This window comes from Dermochelys coriacea, chromosome 7 (genome assembly GCF_009764565.3).
Source record: "Dermochelys coriacea isolate rDerCor1 chromosome 7, rDerCor1.pri.v4, whole genome shotgun sequence".
Taxonomy (NCBI): domain Eukaryota; kingdom Metazoa; phylum Chordata; order Testudines; family Dermochelyidae; genus Dermochelys; species Dermochelys coriacea.
In genome coordinates this window covers 65,566,467-65,592,042 of record NC_050074.1, presented here as the reverse complement: position 1 = coordinate 65,592,042, position 25,576 = coordinate 65,566,467, and the positions used below count along the sequence as shown (strand labels likewise).

Here is a 25,576-nt window from a genome sequence, read left to right as displayed (position 1 = left end):
GGTATCTCCACCAAATTTTGAGTGTAGACCAGACCTCAGGAGCTGATTGAGTTTTATGTAAAGCAGCGGAAAGTGCATCTGATAAGACCCTACTGAGAAGACTCGTGCTGTACCCTGACACTGGCTCTAGATATATGGGAGAACACTGGCATCTGCTTCACCTCCAGGTTAGCAGTTACTCATACTAGGGGATGGAAGGTATAGGTGTCCAATATCTCCAGGCTGCCACGACTACAGTCGGACAGGACCCAAATCAGATTTAAGAAGTGAGGAAGTAACCAATATAGGCACTTGATGAAAGTCAGATCAATGGCAGGTCACCAAACTCACAACTTTACAAGAGCCACCAGCAATCCTATCCCTTGTACTTGTAATGTGACTAACAACTTGACCGATCAATTCAACTACTACATCAGTAGAAACTACTCCTCTTCCTCTGACCACAGATCTATTACAATTAGACTCAACAGTTTTGCTAAACAGCCATGTGATAAAGGTTTGTTATTAATGTCACTCTCTCTCTGAGGTTTGACTTGTGTGTTTTGGAATCTACCTTTCCAGCATCATTTGGTTTTCCCCCGTCCCACAAATGATTGGAAAATAATCTCCCAAACGTGCCAGGTTTGGTTGCCATTTTTCTTTTATGAGTAAAACTTGTTTGTATATATGCCATCCCTCGGGTTCCCCAGATCTGGTGGCTGGTGCTGAACACACAGCTTGCAAGGGAGTACATATCTCGCCACGTCTTTTCCTTACCTAATCCATAGTTTAGATGTGTAGGTGTATTAGCTGTAGAGATAGGATAGGGTCTAGAACTAGGGTTTGTCCTACATACTAGAGTAAATCTTAACACACAAACTATGAGATTGGACCCTTAATGTCTGTGTTACAAGCTCTGTCTTTAAAGGTTTGTTCTTTCAATTATATTGCAATAGTAATGTATGTTAAGTTAATCTTCTCTACAGAATATTTCAAGTAGTATTCATTTTTCATTCTTATGTTTTACAGACCAAAGCGAACTTGGTAACACCAAGGAATGGAGAGCCTTTGATTGCTGCTATTCAAGATTTTCTTACAGGTCTGTATGTAAAGCTCATTTTAGAGATGTGTGTGACTTAAAAATTGTTTCCTTTTTTTTTAAATCGATAATATCCCATGTTAATTTATACATGAGTTTTGTGTTTTGTTTTTCTTTTGCCCTGTTGCAATACATATCAAAATGGATTCCCTGACTATGAAGCAATTAAACTGATCCTACACAGTGCTTTTCAGTTACGATTTGGCCTAAAGGGGTTACTTGTAATAATAGTAGGGTTAAAAAAAATGTTTTCTTTAAGTTGATGGTGTCACTTGTGTCTGCAAGATTATTTAATGTTATAGGAAATGTTCAGTGGGCATATCAGTGGCCAGAGACTTCATAAGGAAGAGGATGTTTGAAAGAGGATGTTTGATAGCAATTCTCAGATGGTCTTTTAGACTTTAAATATAATTGGAGAAAAATTATTTTTTCTCCTTTTTATAAATTGCTGGTACAGGCCTTCATTTAAAAATTATAAGTGCAGGGAAAGAACTTAGAGCTAATATTACATCTTCATTGCTGTCATCTGTATCAAGTGGATAACACGTCATTAGAGTAATACTTAACATGCAATCATTTTGAAATTTTACTTCAGGTTTACTGTCAGGTTAACGTTTTTTCACGTTCCAGGTGCCTATCTTCTCACACTAAAAGACACCTTTTTTGACCGAGCCAAAGCCTGTCAAATTATTGCTTCTATCCTAGTTGGCAAGGATGAGAAGATTAAAGTTCGCCTTCCACCCCCAGCAATCCTAAAGGTGTGTGGTCCTGTTTAGTTTTTTTTTAACTGTTGTAAAGATTTTTGGCCATGATTTCTCTTGGATGTTATGCATACTTGACCCATTCTCATAGCCACCAAAAGACAGAATTTTAGCAACAGTTGTTCTTAGAGTGGTTACTTGTGCTGTAAACCTATTGTGCATGGGGATGGAGACAGAAGCAGATGCTGCTTTAACTTCACAATGGATCAGACAGCAGTGCTGTGAGGGTCATAAGTTAGGGCCATGGGAAGAGAAAAGTGGTGGAATCTAGGGAAGGTAACTAGAGCACTGCAAACGACCTGTCATAGTGCAGTGTGCAGTCCATCTGCCCCAAACCATCAGTGCTTTGGCTCTCCACTATGCTGAGTCAGCTATGCATATTGGCATGTTGATGGTTCCTTATGGTCCTGCTGCCTCCACATACCTACTGTGGTTTGGAAGAGGGGAACCCTAATCTGATATACCTGAGCAAGCTTCTTAAACCAGGAATATAGATGCTGGTGAAGTTCTCCACAGATATGAGGAGTTGGAATGCAGGTGATTGTCACCTCAGAGCCTGTACTTTCCAATATTCACTGACCCCAGTCCTGATGGGATTTGATGCAGGAGTTGGTGGGGGCTGCATATTGCTGCATCAGAACTTGAATGGGTCATCTGGTACTGATGCTTTAGTTGCTGCCCCCTCTGTGCATTGAGGAGTCCTGTGGGTTCAACACAGATGGTTTAGTGAAAAGGAACTTTATCCTCAACTTTCCCATTCAATCTCCTGCCTCCCTCCTCACATTCCTACTGACTTCTCCTCAGCTCCTATACCACAATACACAGAAGTACCATGGGGAGTCTAGAGCATTTAAGACAGAGAAAATGTCCTAGGGATCATGGGGGACTATTGAGGGTAGTGGAGCTTGAGCTTGGGGAGTAGGATCTGGGATGGAAGAAGTGGAGCAAGGAAGAGCTCTGCTCTATAGCTGCCTATGGTTCTATTTCATATTCAGCTGCACAATCTTCATTCTAATGACATAATTAAGTTTATAACATGGTGTTTATACATAACCAGTGTACATGTGTCCGGAGAAAATAGTCATGCACTTTCTATTTTGATGTAGAGGAATTTGATGTATGCACTGTGGTTATATGCTGAATCAAATATTAAGTAAATGACTTGCAAATGAACATGTATACTGATACCTAGAGTGATCTTAAAATTGATAAATATCCATGTGCTGGAGAGTGTAGTAATTAATGTGTTCAGAGGATAATGGAATTGGAGCATCAAAGGGTAATAGTCATCTAAAGCAAAGGCCAAAGCATTTATGGGCAGTCAGTTTTGAAGTGAGGTAAAGGTTTTCCTTTGTAACAAGACACTGAGTCTGACAATAACAGTTTTCATTTTGCCAAATGACAGTAGATTTAGTTTTGTGTCAACTGCTTATATTGGCTAGCTGTGTTTTTCATGTGGCTGAAGTACACAATAATGTGATCTCTAAGCCAAATGCACACTTATTCACAAAAGCACTGAATATTGAACAAGAGAAATTAGATTAATAGCACTGTAAATGTGGGGAATGAAGTGGAGATAGCAGTCATCTATATTTTAACTTTTTTACTTTTATTTCAACCAGTGTCTTAGAGAAGTGGCAGCGTGGAGGGACATCTGCCCTCTGTCCTTCATCCAAAAATATTGAAGTTCCGATTCCTCGGGTAATGGGGTTTCTGGTCTCACTTAAGTGAATAATGGCAGCCATCTCAGCAAGCTGACTGTCACAGGTGGTTCCACCAAGATATTAACCACAGTTTTAGAGCAGCATATTGAAGTTGGCTGTTTTGGTACTATAACCCTATCGAAAACATTCTGACTGTTTCTGATTCTTTCCCTTTGTTGCCTTCAGCCTGTAACCCTGTGGACAGGAAAGCAGGTCTTCAGCATCATTCTCAAACCTAGCGATGACTGTGCTGTGAAAGCCAATCTCCGAACCAAAGGAAAACAATACTGTGGCAGAGGAGAGGATCTGTGTGCCAATGATTCTTGTGAGTGACCTTACCTGCTCAACTGCTCCTCAATTATGAGTTCATAACAAATCTGTGCCGGTGACTACGTTTCTGTTACTAGTCTGTAATGGAGTTCACAGCAGGGAAATGTGACTGAAGAAAATGCTGTTAAATGCTATTTTTCACAGTTAAACATGAAAATGCGAGTAAAAAATGCAAGAATGTGATGAATATTTGATTTGCATACAAAATAGGCAATTTCCCAAAAATTGCTGTTTGCTCAGACATAAACACTACAGAAAAATCATGAATTTTATTAATAAAACATTTATATAGCACTTAACCTGTCATGACACCTTACAGAGATTTAAAAAGAACAGTCTCTGCCCCAAAAAACTTAGCATTTTAAACTTGACAAATGCGGAACTTGAAGCTAGACAAAGGAAGGTGATGGTGCAAAAACAGAGTTGCTATAAAGGGAGTATATTACACATTCTCTGATATTTTCAAAATTGGGATCAAAGTACAAGGCAGTGAAGAAAAGTGGTCTTTGAAGTGACAGTGTGAACACTTGGGATGTCAGTCCATTGATAGAGAGCGGTGGGGTGGAAGGCACAGCAAGTGTGGGTGGAAAATGACAAAGCACCGTGGTGAAGGGACTGGTGGAAGGTAGGAGCAGGGCTTGAAGAGCCTTGTAATTGCGGAGGGGGAATTGAATACCTGTGTGGGAACACACAGAGCTGGCAAAGGGGCTTTGGCAGAAAGGGAGGATGGATTTGACTGCTCATCTTACCCAAAAGGGAGAGTCATGGAAGCTAGAAAGGAGGAGATGGCTGTAGGAGCCCAGGCAAAGAGAGGATCTTGGTGTGAAAGGGCTTCGGCAGTGGGGACTGAGATCTATTGGATGTGTAGGGAAACTGACAAAACTGGATGAAATCATGGTATTGAGAAGGCAAGAGAAGAGTCAAAGATTAGATCCAAGATTGCAACGTTGGGTCACTAGGTATAAACGTGAGTTTTTGGAAGGAGTAATCAGCTCGCTGTGGTCCTTAGAGGTACAGAAACTCTCCATCCTTATCCTCTTTGGCTTCTGTAAAAGCCTGGGACTCAGGTGAGTGGAGGATCAATTCTTTATCCTCCTCAGGGCCTAGTATATCTGTCTGACTGCAGGGGGATGCTATTAAACCAGCAGTCCATAGCTAACCATTTCTGTAACCAGAAAAATCCTTCCTCATTTTTAATGAGGTTTTTATCCCATGCCCCTGCTACCTTTTTCTTCAGCATGAACTAGGTGCAGGGGAGCAGAGCAGTGTAAACCCAAGAAATATGAAGATATTGCAGCAGGATGTAACAGGTCTCAGAAGGTGCTGGTGGAAACCCCAGTTTCTCGGTGTCGGCCGCCTCAGTGCAAGTGACAATTCCTCTGAGTTTCTCTGAAACTAGTGTTGCAGTCTCTGGCATACCTGCTCTTTTGTAAAGCAATAACAGTCTCATCTGGAAAAGGTCTTCTGCAAGATCTCATGAAATCCCAACATGCCTTTTGCAGTGTATTCAGTCATTAATGAATATCAATGGTTATTACCTACTGTTCAGCAAGTAGGTTTTTCCATCCTTTTAAAAAATAAATAAATAAATAAAACAAGTCAGGTCTGTTGGTAGACCTCTGTCAGTTGGGGGAAGAGAAGTGTGGTACCTGACCCACATAGCTGTGCTGGCATAAGTCCTAGTAAAGATGCAGTTATTCAAGCAAAACTGCTTTCACTGGTATAACTTGTTTGACTGGAGGGAGGGAGGACAGTTACTATAGGGGGTTACTATATCAGTACAGAGCACAGCTTTGCAGATACAGCTGTGTCCACATTAGGAGCGCTTAATAGACCGGTTTATCAATTCCTAGTGTACATGTAACTATGGTGTACCTTTGGAGCAAAGACAGTGCAGTGATTTAAGTCCATCTATATACCCAAGCCTTCCTTGAATGGAGCATATTGGAGTTTGAGTGCTCACATATTAAGTTGCTTACTTTCTAGTGCTATTATGCCCAATTACTGACTTATTCCTAAATAAAATAACTCTTCAAAGATTCTTTGCTTACTATAAGAAAAGGAGTACTTGTGGCACCTTAGAGACTAACAAATTTATTTGAGCATAAGCTTTCGTGAGCTACAGCTCACTTCATCGGATGCATTCGGTGGAAAATACAATGGAGAGATTTATACACACCCACAGAGAACTTGAAACAATGGGTTTTATCATACACACTGTAAGGAGAGTGATCACTTAAGATGAGCTATCACTAGCAGGAAGGGGGGGGAGGAAAACCTTTTATGGTGATAATCAAGGTGGGCCATTTCCAGCAGTTAACAAGAACGTCTGAGGAACAGTGGGGGGTTGGGTGGAGGGGAGAAATAACATGGGGAAATAGTTTTACTTTGTGTCATGACCCATCCACTCCCAGTCTCTATTCAAGCCTAAGTTAATTGTATCCAGTTTGCAAATTAATTCCAATTCAGCAGTCTCTCGTTGGAGTCTGTTTCTGAAGTTTTTTTTGTTGAACAATTTCCATCCCACCATCAACCTCAGCCTGGACCAGTCTACACAAGAGATCCACTTCCTGGACACTACGGTGCTAATAAGCGATGGTCACATAAACACCACCCTATATCGGAAACCTACTGACCGCTATTCCTACCTACATGCCTCTAGCTTTCATCCAGATCACACCACGCAATCCATTGTCTACAGCCAAGCTCTACGATATAACCGCATTTGCTCCAACCCCTCAGACAGGGACAAACACCTACAAGATCTCTATCATGCATTCTTACAACTACAATACCCACCTGCTGAAGTGAAGAAACAGATTGACAGAGCCAGAAGAGTACCCAGAAGTCACCTACTACAGGACAGGCCCAACAAAGAAAATAACAGAACGCTACTAGCCATCACCTTCAGCCCCCAACTAAAACCTCTCCAACGCATCATCAAGGATATACAGCCTATCCTGAAGGACGACCCATCACTCTCACAGATCTTGGGAGACAGGCCAGTCCTATCCTGGAGACAGCCAGCCCCCCAACCTGAAGCAAATACTCACCAGCAACCACACAACAGAACCACTAACCTAGGAACCTATCCTTGCAACAAAGCCCATTACCAACTGTGTCCACATATCTATTCAGGGGACACCATCATAGGGCCTAATCACATCAGCCACACTATCAGAGGCTCGTTCACCTGCGCATCTACCAATGTGATATATGCCATCATGTGCCAGCAATGCCCGTCTGCCATGTACATTGGTCAAACTGGACAGTCTCTATGTAAAAGAATAAATGGGCACAAATCAGATGTCAAGAATTATAATATTCAAAAACCAGTCGGAGAACACTTCAGTCTCTCCGGTCACTCGATTACAGACCTGAGAGTGGCTATTCTTCAACAAAAATACTTCAAAAACAGACTCCAACGAGAGACTGCTGAATTGGAATTAATTTGCAAACTGGATACAATTAACTTAGGCTTGACTAGAGACTGGGAGTGTATGGGTCATTACACAAAGTAAAACTATTTCCCCATGTTATTTCTCCCACCCCCCACTGTTCCTCAGACGTTCTTGTTAACTGCTGGAAATGGCCCACCTTGATTATCACCACAAAAGGTTTTCCTCCTTCCCCACCTCCTTCCTGCTGGTAATAGCTCATCTTAAGTGATCACTCTCCTTACAGTGTGTATGATAAAACCCATTGTTTCAAGTTCTCTGTGGGTGTGTATAAATCTCTCCTTTGTATTTTCCACCGAATGCATCCGATGAAGTGAGCTGTAGCTCACGAAAGCTTATGCTCAAATAAATTTGTTAGTCTCTAAGGTGCCACAAGTACTCCTTTTCTTTTTGTGAATCCAGACTAACATGGCTGCTACTCTGAAACCTTTGCTTACTCTAGTCACTTAACATTTTTATCAAAGTTAAGTGTGGCTTTTGGCTGGGAAACTGCTTGCACTGATTTGCCCTACTGTGTTTTAAACTATGTGAACAAAAATGGACTAATTTAAGATATCATTCAGAAGATTTAAAATTGCTTTTTATCACATTTAATTCTTTCGTGGGAGTTAGAAAATTAAAATTTTCAGTGTTAAGGTTGCTTTGAGTTATGGGCTACTTCTGTTTCTTAAAAGAAAATCTGGCAATTGAAGCTTTTACCTGGGGAAAAGATGGGAAATAGAGTTAAAAGTGTTTGGAAAATGTGGAGTTGTGGGTGAGGATTGTTTTAGAGACACTTTCACTGCATCCTCTTTATTCAGTGTTCCGCTTCTACAGGCAAAATGTGTGTGTTTTGAGGCTTTTTTGTTTTGACAGCCCGCACTGTTCGGTTACTAGTAATTTAATAGAGTTTAAGTTTAAGCTCTTGGTCTCTTCGGATATCAGGCTTTCAGTATTTTTCTTTGTGCCTCCAGATGTTACAATCCAGAATAGCCAGTTGATGAGTGGCAGTATGGACAAAGGAACCTTAGGATCTGGATCCAAGAACAATATCTTTTACATTCTGCTGAGAGACTGGGGGCAGGTTGAGGCTGCGGATGCTATGTCACGGCTAGCCAGACTTGCTCCTGTTTACCTCTGTAAGTAACCTGGGAGGTGACTTTTGTTGTAGAATATTTTAATGTAAAAATGTAACCTAATGTTACTATGCAGGAATGTTTCTATAAAAATGTAGCCTATTTAGACAAGGAAAAATCAATAAGATACATAGTTGATGGAAAATGGAGAAAAGTGCATCTGTTCACAGTTTTGTCTTGAATTCAAGAGATGCTTTTGCAAATTCCATATAATGGAAAGAAATTCTGTGATAGTTACCTGAATAGAACTCAATGAACTGAACTTCTTTATATGTCAATATATTTTTTTGTAATTTTTACTGTAGCTAACCGTGGGTTCTCAATTGGGATTGGTGATGTAACTCCGGGACAGGGGTTGCTAAAGGCTAAATATGAACTTCTGAATGATGGCTATAAGAAATGTGATGAGTACATTGAAGCTTTGAACACTGGTAAGCTGCAGCAGCAGCCTGGCTGTACCGCAGAAGAGACATTAGAGGTGAGTGGTACTTCGTGTGTTGAATATGAGTGTTATGCACTCAGACCAAGACACTTGGGTTTATTAAATTAAACCTTTATTTTAACTAAAAGCATACCTTGCTGTTACAAATACTACTCAAGTACAAAACAGCAGACGTACAGTAAAATGTCATGGATAGTTACCTTCTCCTGGGACTTAAGTTATCGTAGTGGATTTTTTCTATGAAGCTCTGACTGCACCTTACAACCTATCACATTTTATTACACATCCATATTACATATTCATTACTTACTTTCCAATCACCGTTGTGTCATGACTGTTAAGTATCTTATGTAACTCGTACAATACTCGTGAACTTTCATTGGCAAGTAACTTTCTGCTGTCATTTTTGTGGTGGTCTCTTCTCTGGTTGATTGTGCACTATTGTGCATATTTTGGCCGGGTCACTTTGACCTGTTTCTCTGCATAGGGGTTTTTTGGGACCTTCCAGTCCATTTTTCTAACTGCTTTTGACAACAGAATATATAGATATATTATTGTTCAATTTAAGCACATCCTGTTTTAAAAATGTCATCCTCTGTCCTATATAGCTGTTGGAAACAAGTTTATTTGATGACAAGATCATTTAAAGCAACATTTCGCTCATGTCAGGCAAACTGCAAACTAGGCCAAAGCCAGCCTTACTTACAGACAAAACTACTAAAAATAAGTCAAATACTAGCCTATTACAAGGTAGTTATCAGTGAGATTTGATTAAAAGATTGTAAAATATGCAGTGAATTCTAAATATGACTGTGTCTGAAAACTATGGGGAATGAATCATTGTACTTAAATATGTGCCTAACATGAAGCACCTGGATAGTTGTGTAGACTCATATCTTTAACAGTTTCAAGCCTTTATCCTCTTATCTAGTATATTTCTAGAAATGCTCAATTACTGTTTTTCTTAAGATCTATAAAACTAAAATAGGATCTCACTTTGGTAGTCATCAAGTCTGACGCTGGTCACGAAAAGCAGTAGTTTCACCATACTTCTCAAAGAAGAGAGTAGTAGTAAGATCTCTTGTTACTAAATTTAATGCTTGCACCAAATACATTTATAGAACATACATAAATAGACTTGACACATGAACAAAGTACATTTTGTGGTGCAATACCTTTTAAATACATTTGCTTACTGTCTTATTGACAATTGGCCAGTCTATAGTGGGTCTCCCATTCTGTAGTTCATTTCACTAAGATCTCGTGCATTTCAAAAAGCAGATTTTCTTTTTACTCTTAACTATGTTCTTGTTGGCCTTTCTGATGCTATTTCAGACTTCATATTACTGAAGGTTTTTGGTGGCTAGCCTTAGTATATTGCTATGTGCATATTATCTGTTACTAATACTAAATATCTAAACTCTCTGATTCTAGGCCTTAATCCTTAAAGAACTCTCTGTGATCAGAGACCATGCTGGCAGTGCCTGTCTCAGAGAACTAGATAAGAGTAACAGTCCCCTTATCATGGCTCTCTGTGGTTCTAAAGGTAAGATTAGTCGAGTTTTGGAATTGCATGAAGTTGCTGCCTACATCATTTGCTCTTAATTACTTGTTCTGCTTTTGTGCTAATCATTATGTAGTCTGTTTTGTGTAAAACATGCAGTTGTGTAAGCATTGGATTCATAGCATGTATCATTGCTATCAATTCCTTTTGAGAGGGTAAAGCTAGCTTCTTTTTAAATTGACTTATAAATAATCACACTTTTTGTTTTATTTATTTAGATGTTTATTACTCTACAATAAGAGCATCCATCCAGCACTCTAGGTATCCTGGGGAGTCTTGTAGAAATACACAAATAAAAGACATGTTAATTACCCCAAGGTGAAATAACCCAGCAAAAATATAAGTATGTCAGAAAAAGTAATAATTGGGAAGACTTTCCACTTCCATTATCAAGTCATTCCATGTCATGTTCTGTGTTCCTGATCTCTACTTCTACAAGATCAATTGAATAATTTTCTCTTTTTTTTTTTTTGTTTGGAGGTTGTCTGATCTTTGCCATTAATTTTCTGTGTGACCTTGGGCAAGTCAATTGCATTCTCTGCTTACATTTCCCCATCTGTACTGGATAGGGGTAATACTTCACAGAGGTGAAGTTTTTTTTAATATTTGTAAAACACTTTGGGATCCTGAAGTGAAAGCTCTAGCAAGTTGTGGTGTTCTGCTTGTTTTCAGAAGGAATTAATCAAATGATGCTATGTCTGTAGAGAAACTAAAGATTCTAAATTCAAGATGAGTTTTTAAAGCAGTTGCTATTGCATCTGTCAACAGCAAAAGAGATATTGAGCAATGAAATAATAACAAATGACATTAACAGACATGGATTATGTGCTGTAGATAATATAATAAAAATACCAAACAAGTTAACTTAAGATCTGTAATCAAATAAGAATGTCAAAAAGATCCATGATCCACAGAAAACTAGATTCATTGATTGACAGAGGGGGAGTTCCTTGTAGGGATGATTTATTTAATTTTGATTGGTATCTCCAGCCTGTGAATGTAACTTTGACTGAATAGGAGAAATAACTGAAGAGTTTAATTAATTGACTAATTTTTTATGACCTAGTAAGTGGTGCACCATTCATCTCCAGTTTGAACAAGCATCCTTCACAGAGGATTACTAATTTTGATGTCTCCTGTTTCTCCAGGTTCCTTCATTAACATATCCCAGATGATTGCCTGTGTAGGACAGCAGGCTATCAGTGGGTCACGCGTGCCTGATGGATTTGAAAATAGGTCTCTGCCTCACTTCGAGAAGCACTGTAAGGTCAGTAGCCTTGCACTAAACAGGATTTAATGAAATTAATCCATGAACTGGGAATAAGTTCAGATGAGTCACTACTAGATCCTTCACTAATGGAAGGACCACCTCTAAGGATCAGGGTAACACCATAAAGTTCAAGTACAACATTTTGAATGGGGAAGTAGGGACAAGGAGCTGATTCTCTTTGCCTTCATTTGTTTTTAGGTAACTTCATTAGCCTGAACCTTAACAGCTAAACTTTTAACTTTTGGTTGCCCTTTTCTGCCAAATAGTCCTTTCCTTTTATTTAAACAATATTTTAATATGTTAAATTAATATTTGTTGAAATAACATTAAGATAACAGTGAGGATACATTCATGGTTGTTATATTGCTTACAAACAATAAGGTTCTCTTAATCTTTGTCTTTTTTCCTTTCTTTTGAATACTGATTCACTGCACTAAGGTGTCTCATGGGTGCTATGCTGCTGGTTTAGTTTTTATGATGGATTTCAAGAATTTTAGTGCATGTAAAATATATCGGCTGGGTCACTCTGGAGTCTGAAATTCTCTATAGAACAGATACAGCATGACAAATAGTATTGCTAACTTTATCAATGTTTCTCAGTTCTGTTGTGCAGGGACAAGTTTCCAGGGTCAGAAGACTAGAACTGTCTCCATGTTAATACAGTCCTATCTGTTAAAAAAAAAAATGGTATTCATTTCCTAGTAAAAAAGTGTCAATATAGCCACCCTCAAACACCACCCTAAGCTCACCAGATCATGTCATTCAGGTCCCTGAATACCTGTCTAGTGGTAACTGAATCACTACCTGCCAGGAGTCGGCTGCAATTTCTGAACTAACAGAGAAAGTTGCTTACTGCTGTTCAGTAGCCTGAACCTGCAGTTCCCTTTTTATTAAGAAAATGCTCCAGGTAATTTTTGTTTATTGGAATTTATATCATGTGTATTTGTCCATGAACTTTACCAAGAGAAAATGTCCTAAGTTTAATTTCCCAACCTTGTCCATCTTGTCTGTCACTAGTTAAATGATGGTACAAAGTAGCCTGCTATAAGGGTCAGTGCCTTTTACCCTCTCCATCCACTGTTCTGCTTCACAGAACATGGGAATGACTTTTCGGTTGGATGCTAGTGATGGGACTAGGAATAGTATAGAGAGGGTTTCAGTCAATCCTCTAGTTTCAGAGTAGCAGCCGTGTTAGTCTGTATTCGCAAAAAGAAAAGGAGTACTTGTGGCACCTTAGAGACTAACAAATTTATTAGAGCATAAGCTTTCGTGAGCTACAGCTCACTTCATCGGATGCATTTGGTTACTCAGTTGGCTTAATAAACTTGTAAATTGGCTTTGAGCAGTTTGTTTAAAGTCTATTAACTAGCCACTCATCAATGGCCAAAACAAGCTATTCAAAAGAACTTTTTAGGAGCTCCAACCATATACCATACTCCATGTTCTATAGGCCCAGGTTTGGAAGATTCCAGTAGAAGTAATGTCTCTGTCATTCTTCCTCCACCCCACTCAAAAATGAGTATCCATTGTCCTCCAACCAGGTTGCAACTCAGGAGAGTGTGCATAGAGTCCTATGAGACTAAATGTTTTTCTATATGTAAATATTTTTCTATTGCAGACTTATAGAATGTGTAGTATATCTTTAGAACTTTTTTCCCTTCCCCCTAGCTTCCAGCTGCAAAAGGTTTTGTTGCCAATAGCTTCTATTCTGGCTTGACTCCAACTGAGTTCTTCTTCCATACAATGGCTGGTCGGGAAGGTCTAGTTGATACAGCTGTAAAAACAGCCGAAACTGGATATATGCAGGTAATGCACAATGAGTATAAAGATGTATAACAATCTTGCTGTTGCAAGAGGGTTATGGTTGTCAGTCATATCGTTGAATGTGAGATGCTGTTAGACCTCATCGATCTACTGCTGGATGTTGGAAAGTACAATCATTCATCTTCTAAAGTGGGCTTTCATTAAGTGACACAGGAGTGTAACTGTCTTTGTATCTTCTGAGTACAGTGACCAATCCTTGTTCATAAGTGTCCCGATTTGCTGAGCACCTCCTGCAAAGTGGCAAGTGCCTTCAATTTCTCTTGAAGTTAATGAAGGTCTGAGGGCATCGAGCATCTGAGTGGATCAGGCTGACAGTGTCTTTTAATCACACGCCTGTGATGATGCTTTGGTCACTTAGCCTTCATTCCAGTAAAAAAACAAAGATAATACCGGTGAAACTTTAAACACTTGGTTTGAACCATCAGAACAAAAGGGACGTTGCCTCCATTACCCAAATGTAAGCATGGACTGTCCTGGGGTAAACTTGCTTGCGCTACTTGTGTGAGCAATCTCAGGGTCTTCAGTGGGACTACTCAAGTAAGGCAAGCAGAATTTTGCCCCTTCTTCAAGAATGAAAACTTATTTTAAGGTGGTGTGATCTTATTCAAAAGTAGCTTAAGTCTGGCCTAAAACTTTTTGCTCTATTTAGGTAAATAGGAATTCTCCCATTGATTTTAATCAGAGGGCAGGACCAATGTGAGTGCTCTTGAAATTCACATACTTAAATACTTAATATTGTGTTGATGCTCTTATGTAGAGGCTTTATTTAATATATTTGGGTGCAATCTCTGACCCCATTAGAGGGTTTAACATTCTGGGGTACAGTCCAGACCAGTGAGGGGCTGTCACACCACTGGCCCTCTAACCTTGGGTGCCTCAGAAAGCTTCGCTGCTGTAGCTCCCACCTAGGCAACTCACAGACAGCATGCAGGTCACCCTCTGAACGTCTGTGTATCACCATAGCCCAAGTCCACCCCAGAAGCCTGGCAGCAAACCAGCCACACTCTGGCTTCCAGCAGCCTTGGTAACTACTTGGAGTGGGACCCCCAACCCACTTCTAGTCCCAGATTTTCCCCAAAAAAGTGTGTTCTGCACTGTCCAGCCCTCTCCTAGACATCAAGCTATATTAGGTCCATTGCCCCTCCCAGGGGCTCAATATACAACAGTTTGCTACCATAAATGGAATTACCCACACAGTTCAGTTTCAAGACAACACCGGATTGTAAAACTACAAAAAGAGATTTTTAAGTCAGTACAAATGAAAGGCATTAAAGTTAGAAATGGTTACAAGAGAAATAAAGATCAAACGCTTTCTAAACTTAGAATCATAGAATATTAGGGTTGGAAGGGACCTCAGGAGGTCACCTAGTCCAACCCCCTGCTCAAAGCAGGACCAATTCCCAACTAAATCATCCCAGCCAGGGCTTTGTCAAGCCTGACCTTAAAAACCTCTAAGAAAGGAGATTCCACCACCTCCCTAGGTAACCCATTCCAGTGCTTCACCACCCTCCTAGTGAAAAAGTTTTTTCTAATATCCAACTTGAAACCTCCCCCACTGCAACTTGAGACCATTACTCCTCGTTCTGTCATCTGCTACCACTGAGAATAGTCTAGATCCATCCTCTTTGGAACCCCCTTTTTAGGTAGTTGAAAGCAGCTATCAAATCCCCCCTCACTCTTCTCTTCTGCAGACTAAATAAACCCAGTTCCCTCAGCTTCTCCTCATAAGTCATGTGTTCCAGCCCCCTAATCATTTTTGTTGCCCTCCGCTGGACTCTTCCCAATTTTTCCACATCCTTCTTGTGGTGTGGGGCCCAAAACTGGACACAGTACTCCAGATGAGGCCTCACCAGTGCTGAATAGAGGGATCACGTCCCTCGATCAGCTGGCAGTGCCCCTACTTATACAGCCCAAAATGCCGTTAGCCTTCTTGTCAACAAGGGCACACTGTTGACTCATATCCAACTTCTCGTCCACTCTAACCCCTAGGTCCTTTTCTGCAGAACTGCTGCCTAGCCACTCGGTCCCTAGTCTGCTGCTGTTTGCTTAAAATGCAGATTTGTGTTTTCAAGGACCTTGTTACTATTTCTAAATTGAAGTAAACACATGTTCCTTTGAGACCTGTTTGTCCAGTCCTGCCTAATCGCAGCTATGTGGGTTGAACATGTGCCCCACGCACCTTGAAAGCTAACTCATAAATTTAGAAAACTATACATTTTTTTTTTAAAGGTCAGCTTCAGAGGCTGATGTTCAGTGGTGATATTTTTAACTGTCGCTGCTCTTTTCTTCTCCTCTCTACAAGATAGTATATGTGGTAATGTGTCTCCTGTGTTCTTGCTTTTTAAAAAAAAAAAAAAAAAAAAAGGAAGCAAAGCTGGTTAGAGAAACCACGTGAGTGAAAAGGCATTTCCTTGAAAATATCTTTGTATTTTTAAAATCCAGATAAATTGGGCTGTATCAAGTTCTAATGGTGATAAATTTGTGTGTGTATATGTGTGTGTGCCAAAATCAAATGATATGAGGTGCAGGAAGGAAAGCTTGCAGACCTTCAAGTTGCTTTGAATTTTTTATTGCTGCTGAGGTTGATTTTTTTTTTTTTGGGTCCTCTCGGGGAATATAAAATGAAATCTTATGGACGGTGTATGAATTAAAAAGCTTTACTTTCTCAGTCCACATTCCATAGGTTTTTATAACTCAAATGCATGGATATTCCTAAAAACCAGTTGTCTTTACTTCCCCTCCTTTTTTTCAGAGACGGCTGGTGAAATCTCTTGAAGATCTTTGCTCTCAATATGATCTCACTGTCAGAAGTTCTACTGGTGACATTATACAGTTCATTTATGGGGGAGATGGCTTAGATCCTGCTGCTATGGAAGGGAAAGACGAACCTTTGGAATTCAAGCGAGTCCTGGACAACATCAGGGTAAGATTTTTCTGAAATTATCTGTTTTGAAATCTTGCCCATATGCTCAGGGTTTAGCTGATTGCCATATTTGGGGTCGGGAAGGAATTTTCCTCCAGGGCCGATTGGAGAGGCCCTGGAGGTTTTTCGCCTTCCTCTATAGCATGGGGCATGGTTGACTTGAGGGAGGCTTCTCTGCTCCTTGAAGTCTTTGAACCATGATTTAAGGACTTCAATAGCTCAGACATGGGTGAGGTTTTTCATAGGAGTGGGTGGGTGAGATTCTGTGGCCTGCGCTGTGCAGGAGATCGGACTAGATGATCAGAATGGTCCCTTCTGACCTTAGTATCTATGAATCTATGAAATACATTTAGGCTCTCTAGTTGTCAGAGGCATGAAATACTATTTGGGACATGAAGAAAAGTGTCATGGTACAACATGGAGCATCATTCTAATGTAAGGATTTCTTTGAAATTGAGTGACTAGATTATCATTTGGGTTTTTTTAAGATGTTCGTGCCTGACCCAGAGCCCATTGAAGTCAGTGGTTAGACTACTGTTGACTTAATTGGATGATTGACTGGGCCCTTATTGCATACAGTAATGTTTTGAAAATTCTTCTTCTGTGTTGGGTTGCTGGATTTCTCAGCTCAGGAAGAGAGCCTTGTTTGCTATCTCTAAGCCCAGCATGGTATTATGAAACACTTGAATGCTATACATGCTGAACATCTCTTTTCAGAATGTTCATATTTTATCTTGCCTAAGACTAAAGGTTTTCTGTGGAGGTGGCAATTTGGACTTAAGTGACTCTGATTTGATTTGATTTGTGTAATCAAAAACATATGGATTGATTTTTTCCAAGTACATATATTTGGGACACTATTCAGTGAAGTGTTAAAGGACTCTGATTTCCATGTGGAACTCAGAACTAATCTCTAACATGTTTAATGTAATGGCCCTGTGGTCTCTATATATGTAGAAGTATAACTCTTTATGTTATTGCTTAAGGCGGTATATCCATGTCAAAGTGAACCAGCTCTTAGTAAAAATGAATTGGTGTTAACTGCTGAGTCCATCATGAAGAAAGTTGAATTCCTTTGCTGTCAAGATAGTTTCCTACAGGTAACTTTTTAATCTTAATAATCATGAAATAAAAAGAAATATCACTTCCTTCATAAATCTATGGTTTAGCTTTTATTTAAACACTGATGCAGAGCTTTTCAAAAGGCAAGTTTTTTTTATCCACTACTAGCAGCAACACCTACTGTACTACTCTGTCTTTAAGATATTTCTGATTATTGCATTCACGATGGGGTAATACTAGCACTTCAGTATGGATAATTAATTTCTTCCTTTGTTGTCTTGTGTAAATCTGTGTTTGCTACAATAACTTTATAAAGGAAAGAAAGTCTAGTGGTTTGAGCAGGGGCCAACCACTGACCTGCTGAGACACCTTAATCAAATCTCTTGATTGCTCTATACCTCATTTTTACTATCTGCAAAATAGTTCTAGTAATTAGCTATCTCTGAGGAGTGTTAAGGAATAATGTGATATTTGACATATAACTGTGAAAGTGCTAATATCAAGAGCTCTTCCCTTTTATCCATTTTTTGTGTAACTATCTTTTATCATTTTCCCTGCTCCCTTCATAAACACTCATTTTCTTATGGTTCCCAGTCCAACAAAGCACTTCAAGTATATGCTTTGCTATCCTGGGGCCTGTTTCCTGAGGCTTCTCCACACTCCTAAAAAAAATGGTTTGACTGCTTGCAATAGGATTTCACGAAATATAATGTACAAGTGTTACAAAAGTACTAGGTAACTTAAATATTGAGAGAGATGAGTAGATGTATACTGTCTCCTAATTTGAATTTTATCCTTCAGTGACAAATGCTAATGTCTACACTTCCCTGCAGTTTGGACTATTCAGGTGTATATAGCAATGCACACTGAAGTGCTGCACTGTCACTCCCCCCCATGTGGATGCTGCAGGCATGAATTAAAAGCTTCTTAGTTCATATTAACATAATCCTGAAGAGGGACCTTTTCGTTCATGCCTGCGACATTCACAAAGGGGAGTGACAGCACAGCACTTTGGTGCATTCTGCTGTTCACATCCCCATAGACTAAACTGCAGGGCAATATAGATGAGTCCTAAAAAAATGAAGAGTTAACCTGGACTGATGCAGCTTGAAATGGCCTCTGGGTTATCAGTGATGAGACTATGAATTTCAGTGACTGGCTCTAGTGGCTCTTTGCTATTTATGATGGGTCACTTTGCTCCAGAGCAGAAGGTGACAAGATTTGTAAGCAGTTCTTTATATACATGATTTGCTATCCAAATGCCAGTGCTGAATCAGTAGACTACTGTGGATACAAATAGAAGTGTATACAAATCTTAACTTCATGGGCTGGTAAACAATTTCTTCACAGCTCCCAGAAATTCTGATCTGATAGCGTCATAAAGTTCAAAGTTAATTTCCTTGATTTTAGAACTGCACTAAATTTTAATGCTCCTTTCAGAAGTCAACTAAGATGTGTAGATATAGCTACATCATCTTAGCATTAACTTTTTTGAAAGATTTCTTTCCGACCAGTAAAATGAAGACATTGTTACTTTTTTCTTCTGTCCTTTTACCTTTCTTTTTTTCCCCCCCATTCATTCTTGAAGGCATTAACTGAGACAGGTTATGAAAAGTATAATGAGGTAATTATAGCATGCGTGTGCACTGTATGAGCATTAATGTTAGTGCTATTAAGATATTTGTGCAAGATCTTACAGTAACAAATGGGACAATATACTATTGTCTGGAAAATTTATAATTAAGTTGTCTCCTGCCTTAATTCACTGCATCTTTTTTCATTTTTGGATGAAAACAAAGCTCAGATGTGATGAGAAGGTTCCTGCTAACTAAATTCCAAGAATTAGTCAGCTAAGGTTTTATTTCGGCACACCACTTTTTTCTTTGCTCTCTCATATCAGTCATCTTAACCACTAAGGTTATTAACTCAGTCTAATAGTTTGAAACTCCAGCTTGTTTCAGAAGTACTAGTATATGGCAATTGGAGGTAACTTAGCATCATTTTCCATTGACACTTGGAAAGGTCTTTGGAACTTTGGTTGTCATTTTCCCTTCTTCTCATGCATGTGGAAGACCCTTGAAAAGAATAAATCTCTCTCCAGTGCTTCACTTTGCATTCTGTACCATCATTTCTTTGTTATGATAGCTAAAACTAGCATTTAATTGAGAATCATAGAAATGTAGGTCTGGAAGGGACCTCAAGAGGTCAAGTCTAGCTTCCTGCACTGAGCTGGACCAAGTAAACCTAGACCATTTCTGACAGATTTGTCCAACATGTTAAAAACTTCTAGTGATTGGGATTTTACAGTCTCCCTCGGAAGCCTATTCGACTGCATGATTAGCCTTATAGTTAGAAAGTTTTTCCTAATATCTAACCTAATTGTTCTTGCTGCTGATTATGTCCATACTACTTTTCCTACCTTCAGTAGACATGGGGAACAGCTCATCACAGTCCTCTGTGTGGGAGGTACTTAACATTTTTGGTAGACTGTTATCAGGTTCTCTTCCTCTTTCACCCCCCCCCGCCGGTTGTCTTTTCTCTAAACTACGTATGCCTAGTTCTTTTAATCTTTCCTCAAAGGTCAGGTTTTCTAAGCGTATTTGTTGCTCTCCTTTGGACTCTGTCCAGATTGTCTGTCCTAAAGTGTGGCACCTAAAACTGGATATAGTATCCAACTGAGGCCTCCCCAGTGATGAATAGAGTAGAACAGTTACCTCCCATATCTGACATGCAATATTCCTGTTAATACACCTGAGTGATATTAGCATTTTTCACAACTGCATCACATTGTTGGTTCGTATTCAATTGATGATCCACTGTAGCAGCCAGATCCTTTACAGTAGTATTACCTCCAAATCAGTTATTCATTCATCAGTTTTGTGGTTGTGCATTTGATTTTTTTTTTCCTTCCTAAGTGAGGTACTTTGCACTTCTCATATTGAATTTCATCTTGTTGAGTTCAGAGTAATTTTCCAGTTTGATCACCTAGGATTTGCAGCTCAGATGCCTGTATACAGAAGCATTCCAATTCCTGTTTTGAAAGCTGTTTAGGTATTCAGGAACAATTAAACCAAACAGATTTGTCAGTAAATGAGTTTGCTTGTCTGGGTCCTAATCCTGTCTCTGTCAAAGACTCTCACTGTTGCTAACTCTTGCCATTTCATTGCAAGTCTTAGAATGCTTGATTTATTTTCAAATAGCCCCAACTCTAGGAGGCATGTGGTTAGGTAAAAATCTAGGCTTTCATTTTTTAAAAAGTAAATTTCTAGCCCTCCCGGTTAGAGTAGCAATTGAAATGTGGCTCAAAAAGTTCACGAAGTTGTATAGTTAAAAACCATCTCATGATTTTTGGTACCTTAGAGTTGGAAGTACTGTTTCCTATGTAATCTTACCAAATCATTTAATCTCCCTTTCCATTTGCTCATCTGTAGTAGGGAGATGATGCTTACTTACCATGTGGTTATTTAATACTTAGCTGTTAAGGAGTAACATATGCTTGAGGTTTGAGATGGTCTGGTGGAATAATCTGTAAAAGTGAAACGAATACTTTTCAGTGAACGTGATTAAAGGGAGAAAAGTATGTTGCAAGGTGAAAATAGGCAGAAATAACTTATTACATTTGTAACCTTGTAAATGGGGATAAACTGAAGCAATTCCTGTGGCATACTTTTATTATCTAACTCCTTCATTTTGACCTTGTCTGCAAATTCTGATTTACAGTAGTGGACTGTTGTTAAACTAAAAACGTCTTGAACGTTGAGCAAAACATCCACATCTAGGATTCAACCTGCAGAGTCTGCTGTGACAAATATACTCTGACAGTGTTTTATTAGTGGTGAGTGCTGTGGTTATGAAATGGCTAGGAATTTATTTATCCTGATATTTATGTAGTGGATGGAGTAACTTTTAAATGCCCAGTTACTGACGACATTGGATGGCTCTGCAGATTTTGATCACCTCAGAGAATTGGTGAGATTAGTACTATACCTAGTAGATAAGTGTCCACGTCACACAGTCACTACAACAATTGGCTGCCTCAGCAGAGAGGCCATGGATTTGAATGGACTCTGAAAACTGAATTGTCCTCTGCTGTAGAAATAGTTCTCCCAAATCACTGTTGAGGTACATTGACATGGTAGCAGAGTTTGGAGAAGGTTTCTTTGTTACTGCTTATACTGATCCTGTCTGTGTGCAAATGGAGGACTTAACTCTGCAGGAACCATTAACTTTTAAAATATAACCAGGCAAACCTGTCGCTAATATTGGCATTGCATAACTAAAACGCAACAGTTGGGGAGCAGGAAAAAGAGGGTAAGTGGGAAGCAGAGGGATACTCCAAAGTGGAAAATCTTAAGTCAGCAAAGTCAAAACTATTTTTGTCATTTTATAGGAGAATGCTGAGGAAGGATACTTTATATGTATTAGTACAAATTCCTGATGTACTGTGGTTGATTTTTTTTCCAGTTATGCCAAGGGTGAATTTGGTTTGTGGTACCCACATACTGTGTGCCTAGGTTTTGGTGTCTTCCCTCTCATAGTGTGCATTTCTGATTTAGTATTGTAAAAAGTTTTCAGATCTGTAACCAAATAGCATTTACCAGAGTAAGGCCTGGAGTATGAGACTCAGATATTGCATAATTATTACTTTTTTTTTTTTTTTTTAAATTTCAGGAGATTAAAAAGTTCATCAAAAGCATTTCTGAAAAGATCAAAAAAACCAGGGATAAGTATGGCATTAATGACAATGGCACAACAGAGGTAACTGCTTTCAGAGGAGTAAAAACAAATGCACTTACAGTAAAGCTTCATAGCCCATTGGATTTCTAACATTTCTGTCTCATTGTCTCTTCAGCCACGTGTCTTGTACCAGTTGGATCGAATTACCCCAACGCAGCTAGAGAAGTTTCTAGAGACCTGTAGGGACAAATACATGAGGTACAAGTTTCAGGTCTTGTTTTCTTCTAATTGGCCTATATCAATCTAGTGTTCACCATTTATTATACAAGCTAGGGGTAGGGCTTGTAACTGATTGACTTAAATCTGAGAATGTAATTGTTGCTACAATAGTGCTTTCTGTCGCTTCTGTTGGTGTGACTTATGTCGCTCTGGGGTGTGGGTTTTTTTTTCCAAACCCCTGAGCAACATAAGTTATACTGACAAAAGTGTTAGTGTAGACATGGCCTTAGTGTTGGGATACTGTTCAAGTTAGGTCAATTTGAAGGCCATTACAACCTTGACTGTTACTCTTGATCTATAAACAGACTGTAGACAATCATTATCTTTAGTTTTGCACAACATTGGTCCAGAATCTGACACTCATTTCTGGGAGACCGCTTCTGTGCTGTAAGAAAACACTGATAGTCTGGAGGCTCTTCTCTCTGTTGTTCATTATGAGTTGATTCATATGTACAGAAAACGTTCATAATGCCTTGGGATTGGTTCATTGGGATATAAATGAGGGTAATAGCTATCCTCTGGTCTCCTACATGCACTCACTGCATTGGTTACTTGCTAAGCTTAATGCTTCTAGAACAGTGGTTTTCAACCTTTTTTCATTTGCTGACCCCTAAAAAATTTTAAATGGAGGTGCAGACCTCTTTGGAAATCTTAGATATAGTCTGTGGACCCCCGGTTGAAAACCACTGTTCTAGAAGCACTAGATTTATGTTAAAGATAATTAACAAGTCTGCTGTAAATTAACTGACATGTTGGTTTTCTTTGCTTACGCTCACGTGGGTAATATTCTTCAGTGCAAAGCATATGTTACCTGTTCCACAGCTTCCTTTTTGGTGTTAACGTGTTTGTACAGCCGTGGATGGTGTTCGAGATACACTGGTAAATTCTGGTATTAATTAAGGTTTTGACGTAGTAATCTTCTCCTTGTTTTTGGAAGGGACTTACTTGCTATGAAACATTTCTTTGCTTAGTTACATTGTAGTTTGAGCAGGAGTGGCACCACCGAGAACTCCTACCAAGACTGAGATACTCTCTCTGTCAGAGAGAGACGTAGCTATACCAATGTAAGTTTTGAGTGTAGACCAGCCCTAATTTAAATAACTGTTGTTTGCCGCCATACAACCTAGTTGTTGATTGCATCAAATCTCACAGGCTAACTACTGTAAGGCCTGGTTTGTATTGGAAAGGGTATTCTCCAAGGAAAACCCAGGGTTATGCTGAAGGTGGCACTGAAGATTTAGCAGGTGGCATTCTCCCTTGACTTTGGTGTTAGGGGAAAATGTGTTCCTGGAGTGCTGATCCCATTTCACTCTTTGCAAAAACAGAAGTGTTAATTCCAATGTCCTGACAAAACTGCAGTTTAAAATGTAACTTCTGATCAAACCCTCTCTTCTCCTTTGTAGCTTCATGTTGCATACGGTGGGATACTTCACTTCCTGTGCTGTTGCTTTTATCTGTTTGAATAGCTGATGTATTGATGCTATAATAAAGCAATAACATGACCTGATTTTATTCTCATTAGAGGCTCTCCCTCTCTCAAATACTAGACTTCTCTAAGGTGACCCATGATACAGAACTTTTTCTCTTGAAAAGCCAAAAAAAGAGCTGCTATAATGTACTGAAATCCAATCTTCTAGCTTTGTCAACCCATCAAGAACAATTCCATAATGGAGAATTTGTATTTGGAATATGGGAATTGCCAGTGTGTTGGTTCCCCGTAGTCCATCTGATGACAAATTCTGAGCAATGGCCAGTACCTAATACTTCAGAAGAAGATGAACTTTTTTAGTTGACCTGAGCAGTTGTGGAATGTTTTACATCTGGGGCAGAAGAATTTATCTATGCCCCTGGCAGTTGTTCAGATTGCATGAGATTGGTGTTTGTCTATTTTCCTGCCAGCCCCAATGCTGGCAAAGAAAATACAATTTAAAAACTCTTATTAGCACTCCTGGAATAATGCTTAACTTTGCTCAGCGTAGATTTAGTGTCTTAATGAGCAATTTGTTTTATATGTGTTTTTGATCAGAGGTTTGTTTTTTTTTTTTTTTAACCTCTGGCTTTCTTCTCAGGGCACAGATGGAGCCTGGCTCTGCAGTAGGAGCTCTGTGTGCTCAGAGTATTGGTGAGCCTGGCACACAGATGACTCTGAAAACCTTCCACTTCGCTGGTGTTGCCTCAATGAACATCACTCTGGGTGTTCCTAGAATCAAAGAAATTATTAATGCCTCCAAAGCAATCAGGTACTGAAACCTTTTTTTTATTTCTCTGCTTTAGTGAGAAGTGATTAACCTGCAGCCCAAAGTAGGATCTACCTTACAAGAATATGCGAGGCTTACACTGTCAAATATCTAAACAAGATGAACTAGGTTACTCATCAAATTTGTATCTTAATTGGCAGAAAATCACATATTTCATTCCATCCAAATAATGACTTTTCTAGTGGCCAAAACACAAGGTTAGGTGTTCATTTCCTTTGAAACATTCACTTAAAGACTACAAACTGTCAAGAGATTAGTCTACATCAGATGAGTCTAGCTCAAGCAGTAGTTAAAATACTTGTATATTTCTGATGTGCAACTGGAGCCATATTTAAGCACTGCTACAGTAGACTAAGCCATAAAAACTTTCTATAACCTCTTGGAGTATGTGTACATTGGAGTTTGAATTCCAATAACTGTCTTATTCCTTCAAACTTGAGATATTTAAAGAATAATTTTCTTAGAGATTGTCAATTTTGGGGTACTATTATTTCCTAGCAAGCAGCAGTCTTTTACAGCCTGTCCTATTTGTCCCTATAGTGAATGGTAGTTGAGACAGTCCACAGAGGCTAGGATTTACAGAAAGCTGCTATTTTATAATCTAGCTAGTAAATTTTTATAGCTGTGTCTTATTCTGCGTAGCACACCTATTATCACGGCACACTTGGACAAGGATGATGATTCTGATTTTGCCCGTCTGGTTAAGGGAAGAATTGAGAAAACCCTGTTAGGAGAGGTAGGAAAATCTTCACTGTTGGTACTAGATTAAATTTAAAAACTTTAGTCTATATTATTGCAGACTCTTTTTGTAGTGGACAGTAACCATTCTCAG

At 39.2% G+C, this 25,576-nt stretch overlaps 1 protein-coding gene across 2 annotated transcripts in view; it reads left to right on the top strand.

The window, feature by feature from the left end:
- POLR3A (RNA polymerase III subunit A) overlaps window positions 1-25,576 on the top strand; it is a 60,375-nt gene that overhangs the window by 23,934 nt on the left and 10,865 nt on the right. Inside the window, exons 12-25 of one of the 2 annotated variants that reach the window (XM_038410841.2) lie at window positions 1,009-1,078; window positions 1,709-1,836; window positions 3,729-3,867; window positions 8,284-8,448; window positions 8,751-8,923; window positions 10,322-10,433; window positions 11,600-11,718; window positions 13,390-13,527; window positions 16,298-16,468; window positions 17,455-17,568; window positions 22,202-22,288; window positions 22,383-22,465; window positions 24,556-24,726; window positions 25,387-25,480. In XM_038410841.2, the coding sequence (XP_038266769.1) occupies window positions 1,009-1,078; window positions 1,709-1,836; window positions 3,729-3,867; window positions 8,284-8,448; window positions 8,751-8,923; window positions 10,322-10,433; window positions 11,600-11,718; window positions 13,390-13,527; window positions 16,298-16,468; window positions 17,455-17,568; window positions 22,202-22,288; window positions 22,383-22,465; window positions 24,556-24,726; window positions 25,387-25,480 (1,764 nt within the window). The remainder of the gene's footprint in view (window positions 1-1,008; window positions 1,079-1,708; window positions 1,837-3,728; window positions 3,868-8,283; window positions 8,449-8,750; window positions 8,924-10,321; window positions 10,434-11,599; window positions 11,719-13,389; window positions 13,528-16,297; window positions 16,469-17,454; window positions 17,569-22,201; window positions 22,289-22,382; window positions 22,466-24,555; window positions 24,727-25,386; window positions 25,481-25,576) is intronic. The other variant, XM_043518497.1, reaches the window with a different exon arrangement.